Source organism: Bos indicus, chromosome 1 (assembly GCF_029378745.1).
Source record: "Bos indicus isolate NIAB-ARS_2022 breed Sahiwal x Tharparkar chromosome 1, NIAB-ARS_B.indTharparkar_mat_pri_1.0, whole genome shotgun sequence".
Lineage (NCBI taxonomy): Eukaryota > Metazoa > Chordata > Mammalia > Artiodactyla > Bovidae > Bos > Bos indicus.
Genome location: NC_091760.1, coordinates 72,301,133 through 72,317,803, shown reverse-complemented (window position 1 = coordinate 72,317,803; position 16,671 = coordinate 72,301,133). Strand labels below are relative to the sequence as shown.

The window sequence follows — 16,671 nt, the reverse complement described above, 5'->3', positions numbered from 1 at the left end:
TGTATGTCTTTTGTGAGTATCCCTTTATTATGTTTGTTGACTCATATTCTACCCCCCCATGATTTATAAGAGCCAGCCTGTAGGGCTAATAATCCTGTTTGTTGGTTTTTTTTTTTTTTTCTGTTTATTGTTTTAAACATTTGTTTTCTTTTGTGCCTTGTTTGTAATTTCTTTATAGTGTGTTTAATTTGGGGATGGGTAGCTAAGTTTCTTTTGGTTTTGTGTATGTGTTTACAGATTCCCAGCCTGGGATGAAAAACATACACTTTTATTTTCTTCCCATTCCTATAATTATGATTTCTTTTACTGCTGTGTATGGTATGAGGTAGATTTGGTTTTCTTAAAATTATGTTAATGTTTTAAAAAATAGAATGTGTGCGTGTACACATGAGAGAGAAAGAGGCAAAGATTTTTTTATAAGTAAAAGTATTGCTATCTAATAAATAATTTTCGGTTAGAATTTGAAAAGGCTGAGTTTTTTCATTTGTTTTTGTTTTTTGTTTGTTTTGTTTTTTTTTGGTACAAGTTAATTGGATAAGAAGACCAGACTAAATTAGCTGACTTTGGCTTTGTATGTTGACTTCACTTACATATATCTTTAGAGATACAGTGTTCAGCTAACATTGGGTTAAAAAAATGGACAAATTAACGTTCAGTTTTCTTTTTCACCTAGCTTTGAAGTCTTATTTGTAGTTATTTTTTATTGTGGTAAAAATACATATGAGATTTACCACCTTAACCATTTTTGAGTTTGCAGTTCAATGGTATTAAATGCGTCTACATTGTTGAACAACCATAACCACCATCCATTCCCATAACTTTTAATCTAGTAAAACTGAAATTCTATGCCTGTTGAACAGTAACTCAGAATTTTCTCCTCCCACCAGCCCATGACAACCACCATTCTATTTTCTGTCTTTATGATTTTGACCACTTTAAGTACCTCATGTAAGTGGAGTCATACAGTATTTGTCTTTTTTGTGACTGGTTTATTTCACTAGCATAATGTCTACAAGGTTCATCCATGTTGTAACATATTACAGAATTTCCTTCGTTAGGGCTGAAAAATATTCCATTGTGTATATATACCTCATTTTGCTTATCCATCCATCCATTGGTAGATCCTTGGGTTTTTTCCATGTTTTAGTTACTGTGAATGATGCTGCTGTAAACACTGGTGTAGAACTCTCTCTTCAAGACCTAGCTTTCAGTTCTTTTGGTTATATGCTCAGAATTGGAATTCTTGGGTCATATGGTAATCATATTTTCAATTTTTTTAGGAACCACCGTATTATTTTCTACGGTGGCTATACTGTTTTACATTTATACCAGTAGTGCAAAGCGTTCTGATTTCTCTACATCCTTACCAATGTTTGTTTTCTGGTTTTTTTTTAAACCAGTCTTTTTTTAAAAATAATTCTTTTATTGAACTATAGTTGATTTACAATGTTGTGTTAATTACTGCTGTACAGCAAAGTGATTCAGTTACAAATATACATCCTTTCTTTTATATATATATATATTCTTTTCATTCTTTTCCATTATGGTTTGTCATAGAATATTAAATATATTTCATATATTTCTCTGTGTTATACAGTAGTACCTTGGCTGTTTTTTAGTAGTAGCTATTCCAATGATTGTCAGGTGGTACCTCATAGTTCTGATTTGCATTTCTCAAATGATAGTGATGTTGAGCATCTTTTCATGTGCTTACTGGCTCTTTGTATATCTTTTTTGGAGTTCTTCGCCCATTTTTTAATTGAATTGTTTTTGTTGAATTTTGGAAGTTTTCTATGTATTCTGGACATTAATCCCTTATCAGATATATCATTGGTAAATATTTTCTCCCATTTCTTTTTAGTCTCTGGATAGAGTCATTTGATACACAAAAACTTGTCAATTTTATGAAATCAAATTCATCTGTTTTTCTCTTTTGTTACTTCTGCCTTTGGTGTCATAGCCAAAAATTCATAGCCAAATGCAATATCTTAAAGTTTTTCCTCTAACAGTTTTATTCTTTTAAGTCTTACATTTATGCCCTTGATCCACCTTGAGTTAATTTTTGTATATAGTATTTCATAAGGGTTCAACTTCATCCTTTTATGTGTCAGTATGTGATTTTTGCAGCACCACTTGTTGAAAAGATTGTCTTTCACTACTGAATGGTCTTGACACCCTGTGAAAAATAATGTGTGTGTGAGGGTCTTTTTCTGAATTCTGCTTCATTCCATTGGTCCATATGTCTCTCTTCATGCTAGTAACAAACTGTTTCGATTACTGTAACTTTGTAGTAAGTTTGAAATGAGAAAGAATGAGCCTTTCATCTTTTGTCTTTTTTTTCATGGTTATTTTGGCTATTTGAATCCCTTTAGATCCAAATGAATTTTAGGATGGGTTTTTTAATTTCCATTAAAAATGTCATTGGGGTTTTGATAGGAATTGGGTTAAATTTGCAGTATTGCTTTAAGTAGTATTGACATCTTACCAATATTAAATCTTCAACCTATGAATGCAGGATGTGTTTCCATTTATTTATGTTGTCTTTAATTTTGTTTATCAATATTTTGTAGTTTTCATGGCCCAAGTCTTTTACCTTGTTGGTTGAATTCATTCCTGTTTTTTTAATGCTATTGTAAATAGAATTGTTTTCTTAGTTTTCAGATTGTATGTATATAGAAATACAACTGATAGTTAATAGAAATGCAGCTGATTTTTGTGTGTCAACTTTTGTAGGATATAAAACACTGTCCCATTGCTTTGCTGTATTCAGTAGTTCTGACAGCTTTTTTGCTGAGTCTTTATTGATAGAAGACAGAGATAATACTGCTTCTTCCTTTCCAACTTGATGCCTTTTATTTCTTCTTCTTGCCTTATTGTTCTGGCTACATCTTCCAGTACCATGTTGAACAGAGGTGGTAAAACTGATCCAAATTAAACACAATATACATCCAAGTTTTCCCCTGATGTTGCAAGCCTTCAGCAGACTCGAGATTGGCAAAATTATATCAGACAGATTATGCCTGTGCAGCCATTACTTAGGTGGAAGCAACAGATTGCTGGTGTTTCTTATTCTGCCATCTTCCCAGATTGTGAATTATTTTTAATAATCAGATAACTTTATTAAAATATTGGCATGACTTTAAAATGGAGAACCATGTCTCTCAGACTTTCTGTGTTAAACCATAAAATACACTTTTCATGTAGCTAAATATTATTATTTGGGTAGTTATGAAAATCATGATTTGAATTGAATTCATGTTGCTTTTTAGAGCTTTCTCATATTTAATAATATTTTGTGTTTTACAGAAATACCGGTATCAGGATGAAGATACACCTCCTCAAGAGCACATTTCTCCACAAATCACTAATGAGGTGATAGGTCCAGAATTGGTTCATGTCTCAGAGAAGAACCTGTCAGAAATTGAAAACGTCCATGGATTTGTTTCTCACTCTCATATTTCACCAGTAAAGGTAAGATAATAACTTAATTTTGTTGCTATGAATTATTTGTTACTTTCGTTATTAATGTCACACATGCTTAGAGAGAACTGTTCTTTAATGTATGATTTTCTGACCTTAGTTTCTGGTTTTTATAGTTGTAAGAAATTTCATGTTATTTATTAGCATTCTAAAGATACTTAAAAACTGTATTTTATAAATAAATTTTATTCATTGATACGATCTTGAAGCCTAAGAGTTCTCATGAAGGAAATAGGTATTATATTTCAAATACCCACAATGAAATATTTTTAAACTTGTAAAAAACTAAATTAGTAGGTTCAGAAAAAGAGCTTAATGGTATCTTTGAAGTCCAATATGTGGCTTTACCTGACACCATCACCTTGTTTCTCCCCTCAGAAATAACCACCGTCCTGGTTTCACATGTTTAGATTTCTAATCAGTATATTGTTTCTTTTGCCTGCTTTTGTTTTATATAATTGGAATTATACTATGTGTAATCTCAACTTACATTTTTTGCTCAACATTATATTCTCAAAATTCATTATTTTCACTGCCCTAGAGTTTTCTTTTTATGAATATACTATAATTTACCTTACTTTTGATAGCTGTTATTTTCAGATTATTACTAGTGTTAAAAATGCGGTTAAAATTGTAGGTTATATATAACATCTTTACAGATAACACCAGATTATTTTTCCAACTGGTTGTATGATTTATATTTTCAACAGCAGTATGTAACAGTTTAAATTGATCTATAGTCTCATATTTTTTTTTTTTTGCCATTGTTTTGGATTTGAAGTAGCATCTTACTGTGATTTTAGTATTCATTGCACTATTTGATAATACTGATCATTTAGATTTCCTATTCTGTGACATACCTTCTCAAGAATTTTTTTCATTTTTGTATTGGATTTTTCCTTTTACTGATTTGTACAAGTTCACTATATATTCTAGATTCTAATCCTTTGTTAGTTGTATGTATTTTAAATAAGAATCATTTCCTACTAGTAGACCTTAAAGTGGCTTTTGTAATTCTCTTTGAGGGATGATTTCATATTACTGGTTAAAAAGTTTATATAGTATCACTAAGATTTTTAGTTAATAATTTTTCTAGGTATTTGTCCATTTCATATTTACTTTGAAATATTCTCAACATCCTATTTATTTTTTGTCTACAGCATATTTAGGTGTAGCCCCTTTTTCATTCCTAGTATCATTGATTTATACCTTTTTCCCCCCTTGATTATTTTTGCCGAAGAAGGGTCACTTTCAGAGAACCATGTATTTTACTAGAAAACAGACTGATGGTTGCCAAGGGGAAGGGGGTTGGAGGAGGGATGGATTAGAACGTTGGGACTAGGAGATGAAAGCTTTTATATATAGAATGGATAAACGAACTATATTCAGTATCCTATGATACTATCTGTCTATAAAACTATCTGTTTATCTACTATGATAAACTATATGGTTTATCCTATGATAAACCATAATGGAAAGAGCATTAAAAATGTATATATGAAAAAAAATGTATATATATGTATAACTGAAGTACTTTGTTGTACAGCAGTGATTAATACAACATTGTAGATCAACTGTATACCTAAATAAGTAAATAAGAACATGTCTTTTAAAAGAAATCTTCTCCTGTGCTCCTCCCCCATGTACTGCCACACCCGCCCCCTTTCATATACACATATACATATATATATACACACACACATGCTTATGTACATGCTGCTGCTGCTAAGTCACTTCAGTCGTGTCCGACTCTGTGCGACCCCAGAGAGGGCAGCCCACCAGGCTCCCCCATCCCTGGGATTCTCCAGGCAAGAACACTGGAGTGGGTTGCCATTTCCTTCTCCAATGCCTGAAAGTGAAAAGTGAAAGTGAAGTCGCTCAGTCTTGTCCGACTCTTAGCGACCCATGGACTGCAGCCTACCAGGCTTCTCCGTCCACGGGATTTTCCAGGCAAGAGTCCTGGAGTGGGGTGCCACTGCCTTCTCCAGCTTATGTACATATATAAGTATAAATGTACATATGTAAATGTACACATGCTCCAGATCAATCAAAGATTGTGTTTGACAGAGGCAGTCTGATTTTCTCCTGGAAGGATAAATGAAAGTAAAGTTACACAGGGGGAAAAAATCAGTTGGCAGAGACAGTTTTCCTTCTATTTATTTCCCTTTCTCCTCTTACCAATATTATTTTATTTTTTCCTACTTTCCATGAGTTTATTCTTTTTGGTTTTTTTCCCCCCTAGCTTCTCAGTTTGGTTGCTTATTACGTTATCAGCTTTTTCTAATGCTATTTGAATTTGTAAATTTTCCTTTAAATAGCACTTTATCTGTAACCTACAGGTTTAATATGCAATGTTTATCATCATTCAAGCTTTTTATTGCCATTGTGATTTTTCTTTGCCCCATGAGTTGTTTAAAAGTATTTTAATTGCATTGCATGCATGCTCAGTCATGTCTGACTCTTTGCAACCTTATGGACTGTAGTCAGTCAGTCTCCTCTGTCCATGGAATTTTCCAGGCAAGAATACTGGAGTAGGTTGCCATTTCCTGTTCCAGGGAATCTTCCCAACCCAGGGATTGAACCCATCTCCTGTGTCTCTTTCACTGGCAGGTGGATTCCTTACCACTGCACCATCTGGGAAGTTCCTATTATATCGTCTTTTCAATTTTATTTTTTCCTTTCCATTTTTCCTTCTAACTAGCTTAGAAGTTTTTCTGTTTCTTTTCCTTTAATGGTCATTCTAGAAATTGTTTTAGAAGCTTTAATATACATGTTTCACTTACAGAAATTTAAACAATAAATTTACTCTCATTTTGAACAACGAAAGAACCTTAGAAGACGAATTTTAAGCACTCCTTGCTTTCTATGCTGTTCTTATCAGCCTATGCCTATTTTCTCTTGACTGAATTTATAAAACCTATTTCTTTAGTTGAAAATCCCTCCAAGGTATGTATGATTCTTGTTTCTAATATTTTGGATTTTTGGTGATTATAATTGTTAAAAATTGTCCAAAGTCAGTTTGGACACACTCAAGCTCTCAGTTTTTTTGTAGGTGTTTGATAGTTACTTCTGTAGGGATGCAGATTCTCATATAAGCAGACATTTAAACAGATAATGAGCCAGGTAGCATAAAGTATTATATATAGCCTCTTTTAAAAAATTTTATTTATTTGGCTGGGCTGGATCTTAGTTGTGGCATGTAGGATCTAGTTCCCTGACCAGGGGGGATGAACCCAGTTCCCCTGCAGTGGACGCGTAGAGTCTTAGCCACTGGACCTCCAGGGAAGTCCTTAGCCTCTTTAAATATGATGAAGCCTCAACTTTCTGTTGTTGCATAAAATGCTCACTCTCGGCAAATAAAACAATATTCCAGAGACCAAGATTTTGTTACATAGAATTTCTAAACATCTTGGGGATTAAACCTAAGGTACCATCCCTAAGGCTCTAAGCCTCTTCAGAGACTTTTCTTTCCCTTGTACATGAGTGGATTGTGTCTTTAATTCAGCCAACCCATATAAATGAAGTATAATGAATTTCAGCAGTGAAAGCCCACTTCATTCATTATATTTGGGGAGCTTTTGGTGTTGATCAAAGATTGATACAACAAAATTCCTACAGAAGCCATTTACTTTATACTTAAATGTTAGCTGACTGGTCTAGGAATGTGAATTCTTGATTAGGACAACTGACTGTCCATTAAGTAATGGTTCTCAGCTGTGGCTGAACATTGAAATCACTTAAAAAAGTTTTAAAATTTATATCTCTGAGATTATGATTTAATTGTTCTGGGATAGAGTCTGGCTTTGGAGATTTATGACAGTTCTCTAGGTGTTTCTGGTAGATAACCACTGTTGAGAAACACTGCCCTAGAACTTAGCCTATTTGAACCACCATACACATCTTTACTGTCTGTCTTAAAGTGTTTTAAAGTAAATTTCTGACATCTCTTAATTTAACCCTCACTCTGCAGTGAGACTAAGTATTTACAGTTATTGAAAGAGAAAATGTTATTACTTTTTTAAAGATTTTCTCTCACTTGCTTCCTTAATTTGACTCCTTTTCTCCTGAAATTCTTACCATAAGAGAACTAAGTCAGTTTTGCCTTATTCTTTTGGTATCTGCTTTAAAAATGCTTTTGTACTTTGCAGTAGTTATTAAATGATAAAGGATTATATCTCTCATCGCATTTCCCCTCTTCTGGGCTTTTTAAAGACAAGTTTGACAGTTCAGTTCAGTTCAGTTGCTCAGTTGTGTCCGACTCTTTGCAACCCCATGGACTGCAGCACTCCAGGCCTCCCTATCCATCACCAGCTCCCGGAGCTTGCTCTAACTCATGTCCATCGAATCGGTGATGCCATCCAACCATTCATCCTCTGTCGTCCCCTTCTCCTCCCGCCTTCAGTCTTTCCCAGCATAAGGTCTTTTCCAATCAGTCATTTCTTCACATCAGGTGGTCAAAGTATCGAAGCTTCAGCTTCAGCGGCAGTCCTTCCAATGAATATTCAGGACTGATTTCCTTTTAGGATTGACTGTTGGATCTCCTTGTAGTCCAAGGGACTCTCAAGAGTCCAACACCCCAGTTTAAAAGCATTAATTCTTTGGCACTAAGCCTTCTTTATGGTCCAGCTGTCACATCCATATGACTACTGGAAAAACCATAGCTTTGACTAGACAAACTTTGTCAGCAAAGTAATCAGAACGAGATCCAGTTTCCCCCACAGTCAATATCTCCCATCAGGAAGCTTCCATAAGCCTCTTATCCTTACTCATCAGAGGGCAGACAGAATGAAAACCACAATCACAACCACAAAACTAACCAAACTCATGACATGGACCACAGCCTTGTCCAACTCAATGGACAGCCTTGTCCACACAGCCATGCTGTGTGTAGGGCCACCCAAGACGGACAGGTCATGGTGGAGAGTTCTGACAAAATGTGGTCCACTGGAGAAGGGAATGGCAAACCACTTCAGTATTCTTGCCTTGAGAACACCATGAACAGTAGGAAAAGTTTGACAGGTTTATTTAAAGAAGTATGTTATGGAGCTTAAAATTTCCTTTATTATTAGTTATAAACCACACCTTTTTTATATTTTATCTTTTCTGAAATTGTCTTACATCTTACAGTTTGCTGGTGTTATACTATTGCCATAGTGAAGTGGCAGTTTGAGTATTTGTATGCAAATCTTTGACAAATTTTGGTTAAAATCAAGAAAGTACTAGCCTCAAAGCATCTTAGTGTACTATGGTAATAATTCAACTGGTCTCATCGGAAAGCAGCTGAATCTATCAGTCCTTATATGCCATTATCTTGCTGTTTCTCGTTTTGTTTTCTTGTAGAAGATATTAACAGCATCAGTCTCTGCAATAGTTAGAGACTATTCTGGTGAAAAACTTCTGGTGCAGTTAGGTAGAGAAATGGGATATCATCATTGTATTCTCCGTTTTTCTTGCTGGCTCTCTTGATTTATATCTGGGAACTGATAAGGATTTTCTTTACCAGTAGAAGAAATTATCTAACTTCTCTTTAACCTGTTTGTAAGTAATACTTTACATCTTACTGTTTTTAATGACAGGTTTTTTTCCTATTATAAACTTGTTTTACACATTTTCTCATGTTAAATTAAAAAAAAATCTGATACATAATATTACATAGTATATTTGTACTTTGATTTGATGAACACTTCTGGTGTTCACTATTTGTTGTTTCCATTTTTACTAGGTTTCATAAAGAAGGCTGCAGTGAATCATCTTTGGGGCATCTAAAGTATGTTAGGTCGTTTTCTTAGAATGGTTTTCCAGAAGTCAAATTACTGGGTCAGAAATTTTGATAGACTGGATTTTTGAGAGACTATTTTCTGATACATTTGTAATTTAAGAATTATTATAACTGTACCATTTGGGGTATTTCTTCCTGCTTCTCTGTCTCATGCATAGATTAAAATTTGAGGAGGGAGCATAGAACTGGGGTAGTATAATAGCAAAATGGTTAAGGTTACTTTGTGTTAGAAAACCAAATTTTTAAAAAACAGCCTTATTTTGACATAAGGCAAGTTTTAATTTTTTAAAATTTTTACAAATAGCTGCAAATATTTTAGGAAGCTTAATAATGAAGTATATTTTATTTAAAATATATATAAGATTACCAGATTAGCAGTCTTTTTTTTTTTAACTAATATAAAGAGCTTCTCCACTTTTATAGTATTGTGATTGGAATGAAGCAAATAACACTTTACTATACATAGAGCTCAGTATATGAATTATTATTTTTTTAATTTGAAAAGTTACCTTTGAATAGTAGTGATTTGCTGAGTAGAATGTAAATTAGACGCTGCTTTTGTTGTTCACAATTCTTATGAATGTTAATAGAAAAATAAGATTGCTTTAAAAATCAACTGTTAGAATATTAATTTTGTTTATTAAATAACATACATTTAGCATTTATTAAACATCTGTGCTGGTAAGTTTGTTAAACTTTAATGATTGGTATTTTTTATGGAGAGATATTATAACATGGTATGATGTAACATGAAAAAGAGAGAAATTAAATTCTTGAAGTATTCTAAAAAAGAAAGGTGACATTTGGACAAGTGCTGAAGGATGTGTACAAGATGCCAATTCAGAGAAGACAGTTACTGGAGAAAATAAGTACCGTGGGAGGGTGATTGTCTGAGGAAACTGTAAAAATGCAGTAAAGTTCATGAACTGTAGCTGATGTTTAGGATGGTTGTTAGGAAATTGAGGACAAGGTAAGAAAGACCTTGATCCTGAGCTTATGAGTGGCCCTCTGAAGGTTTTGCCACCATGAAACGTGCTGTGAAATAATCTGTCAAGGTGTTGTAGTGCTAATGCGGATTCTCTTTACTGAAGTAATGAATGAAATAAGATAGTGATTGAAAGTTACTTAATTCTGTTATTAGCATAAAATATAAAAGTATGATTTGGACTTTCCTGGCAGTCCAGTGGTTTAGAATGCGTGCACTGCAGGTGGCACTGGTTTAAATCCCTGCTTGGGAAACTAAAATGCCATTTGGTGCAGCCAAAAAAAAAGTGATTATTTTTAAAAAGTAGTTGTGATTTAGGACTCTAAAAGGGAAGTTTCTTGCCAGTGCTAAACAGTTTCAAGAAAGAAGTTGGCAACATAATGTTGAAAAATCCTAACCTGAAGGATATGAACATAGTGGGTAGATTTTTGTGGTATATGAGAATCTTGAAGGTTGATTTTAAACAGTTCTAAATATAGTCATGTGAAGAGTTGACTCGTTGGAAAAGACTATGATGCTGGGAGGGATTGGGGACAGGAGGAGAAGGGGACGAAAGAGGATGAGATGGGTGGATGGCATCACTGACTCGATGGACTTGAGTTTGCGTGAACTCCAGAGTTGGTGATGGACAGGGAGGCCTGGTGTGCTGCAATTCATGGGGTCGCAAAGAGTCGGACACAACTGAGTGGCTGGACTGAACTGACCTGAACTGAACTGAAATATAGTCATATGATGAATATGATAAGAACAATGTTTAAGATTCTTTAAACTGAAAATGACCTAAGAGTTAGGAAAAATGGCCAGAACTGTAAATTGAACAGATCAAATCTAGATGGAGTGACAAGGGTGAGATGGCTTAGTATAAGATGTTACAGTGGTCATTGGATAAATAAAAGAGTTCATGTTTTGACTTTGTCTTCAGTGACAAGGAAAATTATTTTTTATGTGCAAAGTAAATGTAGTTGAGGGACTTGAAATTGAAGACAGAACAGGGTATGTGAACAGATAATTATTTTAAATAAATATATCTTCTAGCCTGGAAGCATTTAATTCAGTAGTACTAATACTCACCAGCAGCAGTTGGTAGTTTTTTTAATACTATGAGAAACAGGGGTAGCAGAAGAACGGATGTAAGCAAACATGTGCCTTTTGAACTAAAGGCTACAGGAATAGAATCTGTCCCACTTTGAGTACATACTGAGTACTTTTTGAAATCAACTTTGTTTTCACAACTCAGAGCATCTTAAAATACTGTTGAGTTTTATCTTTCTTGGATGACTCTGATGTACTAAGTTGAGCAGTTTGCATACAATATGACCACTAGATGGCGCTCATACAGAAGGAATTTGTGTATAAATGATCAGGTAAATAAAAATTCTATGTTATCAAACTTCTTAGTTTAATCTTTTCTTAACTGCTGCATGTTTTAAAATTTAGTAAGCCATATTATAAAGATAAAAAGGTAAGGAAAATGTTATGTTGCATTTATAGTATTGTTGACTTTGTGGTCACTTAATTTTTTTTTCTAGTATTTTAGAGTTTCAGTATTGTTTTTCCTCTCATCCTTCAACCTTTCAAAAATTTTCACCAAGATTATTTAATCATTGCCTTTGTTACTATATCTTAAAGTCTTCTGGGTTTATTTCCAAGTTTGGAAATGTATACAAGTAATTGAGGGCCTATCCTGTATAAATTTTTGAACTGTCTTTACTTCCGTATAATGTTATAAAATAAACATTTCTCATAGTCATAAATTTTTTATGATCATTAAGTATGTAAAAATCCACTAAATGGATATACTTTGTTTAATTATGCTTTCTGCTATTGTGTGTGTGTGTGTGTGTGTGTGCGTGCGCGCATGCACATTGAGTTGTCTCCCAACTCTTTGCAACCCTATGGACTAGCCCTCTAGGCTCCTCTGTCCATGGAATTTTCCATGCAAGAATACCGGAGTGGGTTGCCATTTCCTCCTCCAGGGGATTTTCCCAACCCAGAGGTCAAACTTTCCTGCGTTGGCAGGTGGATTTTTTACCACTACGCCATCTGGGAAGCCTCCTCCTCTTGTTTAGAGTTCTTCTGTAGATAATATTGTTCTTTGAAAAAGAAAGATTAAGCTATACAGAAAAGAAGAATATTAGGTGTGGAGTATAGCTCATTAGTAGAGAATTTGACTGCAAAAATAAAATGTTAATTCTTCATATATCATATTAAAATCTTAATAGTGTTCTCTTCAGTGATTTAAACATTGTGTGGTATTTTTTAAAGTATACTATTTTAAATAGACTTTTTAAGTTCTATAATTAAAAATTTGTTTTAATGGAATAGAGTATCTTTCAGCTTTGCCACATGGCTTGGATTATTTTAAAGCAGAGATCAGTGAGGACTTAGGTGCCTTCTGCTTCCCAATTAGATTGTATGAAACCAATTGTGAGTTAGGTACATCCATGGTTTTGTGTGCGGGTGTTGACTATGGGCAATTGATGAGATGATCGTAAATTTCTGTAGCTAGGTAATGGGACATTTTCATGAAGAAACCTGTCTCAAAACTCAAAGATTTTTTTTTTTAATGTCATTGGATTTGCATAGGAAATTTATATATTGAGAAGTATTTCTCATCCCATGTATGGGATGGAGTAATCTGATTTAATTGATTGGGAACAGTTAAAAGCTAACTAGCATAAGAAATTATTGTATACGAATGACTGTGTGTGTTGATACTGTTTTCATCTTGGGTAGGATATTTGCATTCAACATTTGTTTTCAATATCCTCATCTTTACCAATCCAGGGTAACAGAATCTATATAAGATCTAGGTTTCCACCCTAGTTTTCCATCATAGACACACATTTAGGGGCCAAACCAATTACTAGAGCATTTGTATAAACCACACTAATTGGGCTTCCAGGGGGTGCTAGTGGTAAAGAATCTGCCTGCCAGTGCAGGAGACACAAGAGACACAAGTTTGATCCCTGGAGATTGGGAAGATCCCCTGGAGAAAGAAAATGGCAATCCACTCCAGTATTCTTGCCTGAAAAATTCCATGGACAAGAGGAGCCTGGCAGGCTATAGTCCATGTGGTCACAAAGAGTCTCACTTGTCTGAGCACACAGCTAATTACTAGAACATTTGTATAAACCACACTGATCAGTACCTGGTCCATGGTAAGATTTTTTATTTTTAGGTTTTTTTTTTTCTTTAGAGAGTATTCTTAGTTCTTTGTCTACCCTTAGTGTTTGCTGTGTTCCCCTACCCCCGAATAGATAAGACCAATCTGTGTATGGCCATAAAACTGCCAGCAACTGTTTGTTGGAGTCCTTGGGAGAAAGCAAACTTTGCTATAATCTGTCACAGAACATATTACTTCCAGCAGTCCCACATGACTCTCAACCCTTTGGGGGCATGTGTTTGTATCTTAGAGGTGGAATCATAGAGACAGTGTTTGCATCTTTTCTTGCCAAATCAGGATTTGAAGTAGACCTAGAGGTTGTGGTTTGCCAATGCTACATTTCAGTAGGCTGCATTTAGTTGGTGCTGGTAAGCAAAAGTAAGCAATATTTTGTAGATCTGCATCTGAAAAAAAAATATTCATGGCTGAGGTTGGGAATATTGATACAGTTATAGCAACTTTAAAACAATTACTCAACTACTAGTAAATTTTGAAGTAGCATTTTTATTCACATATTGTTTATAATGGCAATATATTGTGTTATATACTAATATAGCACGGTATTAAGCGGACAGATTTAGGAGTTTGTGGTTCTCAAACTTGAGGGTGCTTATTTAGGGGGCTATTTAAAAGTGAAAATTCTCAGATCTCCCATACCCCTAAAAGTTCTGATAGGGAGAGGATACCAGTCTGCATTTTTTTTTTTTTTTTTAACAAGCATCCTAGGTGATTCTGAGAATGGACTGCTGTGTGGAGAAATACAGACCTAGATATTAGATGTTAGAAAGTATCTATTTAACAAACAGTGTTATTTTGTGAACCAGAGTATTATTTATGTAGTATTAGAAAAAATATGTTTTATTGGCTATAAAATAAAAAATTTAACCTTTCTTTTTGTATTTTTACAAATTCATAACTTGATAATGTTTATAACATATATGAGAGGGATGATGGCTGATAACAATGCTTTTTTATCACAAAAATACGAGAAGCCAAATACTTATTTTGCTAATTATTCTGTTTCTGTCATCAAACTCAATTAATCAAAGCACTTAAGACCAATATATTACATAAAATGATCAGGTTACATTCCAAATGGATTTCTCTGTGTCATTAGATCCTCAGAGTTTAATGTAGATGATACCTTTTAAAACCTTAGTGCTATTTAATGTAAGTGCCTTCCAGATGTAGAAATTTATATCTGAATGAAAAAGACTCCTTTAGTAAAATTGTTTTAAACAATTAGAAGTATTGGCAGAGAGAATCTTCTTGTATTTTTAAATTCAGTTCATATTTATAATTTATTTAAGCAGTGAAGATGCCATTGGATTTTACTTCAGACTGTGATTGAACTTGGTAATCCAGGGTTTCTCCACCCAGTGCATTAAATCCGGCAGCCCCAAAGGGTCTTGGTAGTCCAGTGTTTAAAACATCCTTCTTTACCTGCTAATCGAGCTCACTTCCTGGATTTCAGTCTGTCTAGTTATCAGCTAACAAAAGAACAGCTTTTGGTTCCTGCAGACGCTGGTGAAAAAATAATCATGAGAAAGAAATCTACCTTATGCCGTCTTTTTTGCCTGCAAATATAAACTCAGCCCTCATACAGCTAACAACAGGTACAGAGGAAAGATGCAAGCTCTTTCATGGGAAGAAATTACAGAGAAAATGAGCATCCTTTCTCAAGGTTTTTATTTTCCCTGATCTACAAATGATGCTGCTGTAATTCTAGCTGCAGTTTTTACCGATCATTCACCACTCAGCAGCTGGTAGAGAAGTAAGACTGCTTGGCAACCACCTGCAGGGCTGCAGAGATGAATTACATTTTCGGGAACAACACACTTCTATACTCTCGCGCCAGTCGAGGAGGCAATACTAGCTCTAGCCATGGCTCAGTAGGCCCAAAGCAAAAACACTGGGCAAAAAAGGGCTCATCAGATGAACTGCAAGCTGAGCCAGAACCTTCACGCTGGCAGCAGATAGTTGCATTTTTCACTCGAAGACACAGCTTTATTGACTGCATCTCGGTAGCCACCAGCTCCACCCAGGTAACATACCACTTGTTGAAATTATTTTCAGTATATTTTGGTTCGTGTTGCTTTACAGAAATGTATTAGTATAGATTTCTTCTTATTAAAACATTATCTTATGCACTGAAACCCTGGGTGCGCAGAAATGTGTGTTTTCAGTCCCTCTATGCAGGTCTTTAGCACAGAAGGGGAAACAAAAATATTTTCCCTTTGCTCTTATGTAATGCCAAACAAAACAGTCTCAGATTCTGTTGAATGACTTCTCTAAAAATATAAAGCCATTCATACATAAATGTGCGTTAATAATGCTTGTCTCCTTATTTTCAGACTGTTAAATGCTATAAAGTATGATGTCTGACAAAAGAAAATATCTGTTTGTTTAGTTTTTATATGTCATTAAATAACCTCAGGGAGATTGTTGCAGTGAATAAGCAAGAAAATTTGAAGTATTTTTATTTTCTAGAGTTTTGAGAATAGATTAAATTGAATACAGTTGGCTATTATTATACATGCTAATATCTTAAAGTTATTATAGTATGGCTTATTCAAGGGGTTTAATGAATCCTTCCATTTCTGTAAATATATTACATAGGGTTAATTTGAGAGCAGTAAACTTGCATAATTACATGATGTAAATAAAATTTTATCATATATTCAGTTGACAGTTCAAAGAGCTGAGCAAACACTAAAAGTCTCCAAATTTTAAAAAGATGACGTAAAACAACTTTTTGAGGAGTATTAAAAGGAAAGTATAAAGTTAATAATTTGATGAAATACCTATTATTTGGTATTAAAGGAGGATTTGGGGAATATTTTTATTTTAAAACATGTTTTTAATAGATATTCATTCAACTCTAGTAAAAATGAAAGCATAACAAAAGTCTAATTTAAAAACAAGATGAGAATACTGTTGTCCTTTGACATCAATCATATTTACATTAAAATGTAGACACATACCTTAGGGCCTTTAAAAAAAAATTCCTTTAATTGAAAACCATCTTTAAAAAAATGAATTAGAAGCAGCACAGTAAGTATAAAGCAACTGTCAAAGCTTCTTGGTTTTGGTTTTAGAATTGTCTTTCAATAATTTTTATTTTAAAATCTCAAATTTCTTAAGTAAAAATATCATACTTGTTTTTCTTACATTTTTGAGAGAGATGAAATTACTTGGGTAGGGAGAGTCCTTAATAGTTTATAAGTAGGCGGTGAAGTTACTTAAAACTTAAGAGGCAGT

At 34.1% G+C, this 16,671-nt stretch overlaps 1 protein-coding gene across 15 annotated transcripts in view; it reads left to right on the top strand.

Moving 5' to 3' along the window:
- The window catches only part of DLG1 (discs large MAGUK scaffold protein 1), a 270,874-nt gene that overhangs the window by 90,587 nt on the left and 163,616 nt on the right, over positions 1-16,671 (top strand). For 13 of the 15 annotated variants that reach the window (XM_070789390.1, XM_070789394.1, XM_070789399.1 and 10 more), the window contains exon 5: positions 3,307-3,471. In XM_070789390.1, coding sequence (XP_070645491.1) covers positions 3,307-3,471 — 165 coding nt within the window. Of the gene's footprint in view, positions 1-3,306; positions 3,472-13,794; positions 15,456-16,671 lie in introns of those variants that run through there. The other 2 variants (XM_070789475.1, XM_070789467.1) reach the window with 1 other exon arrangement.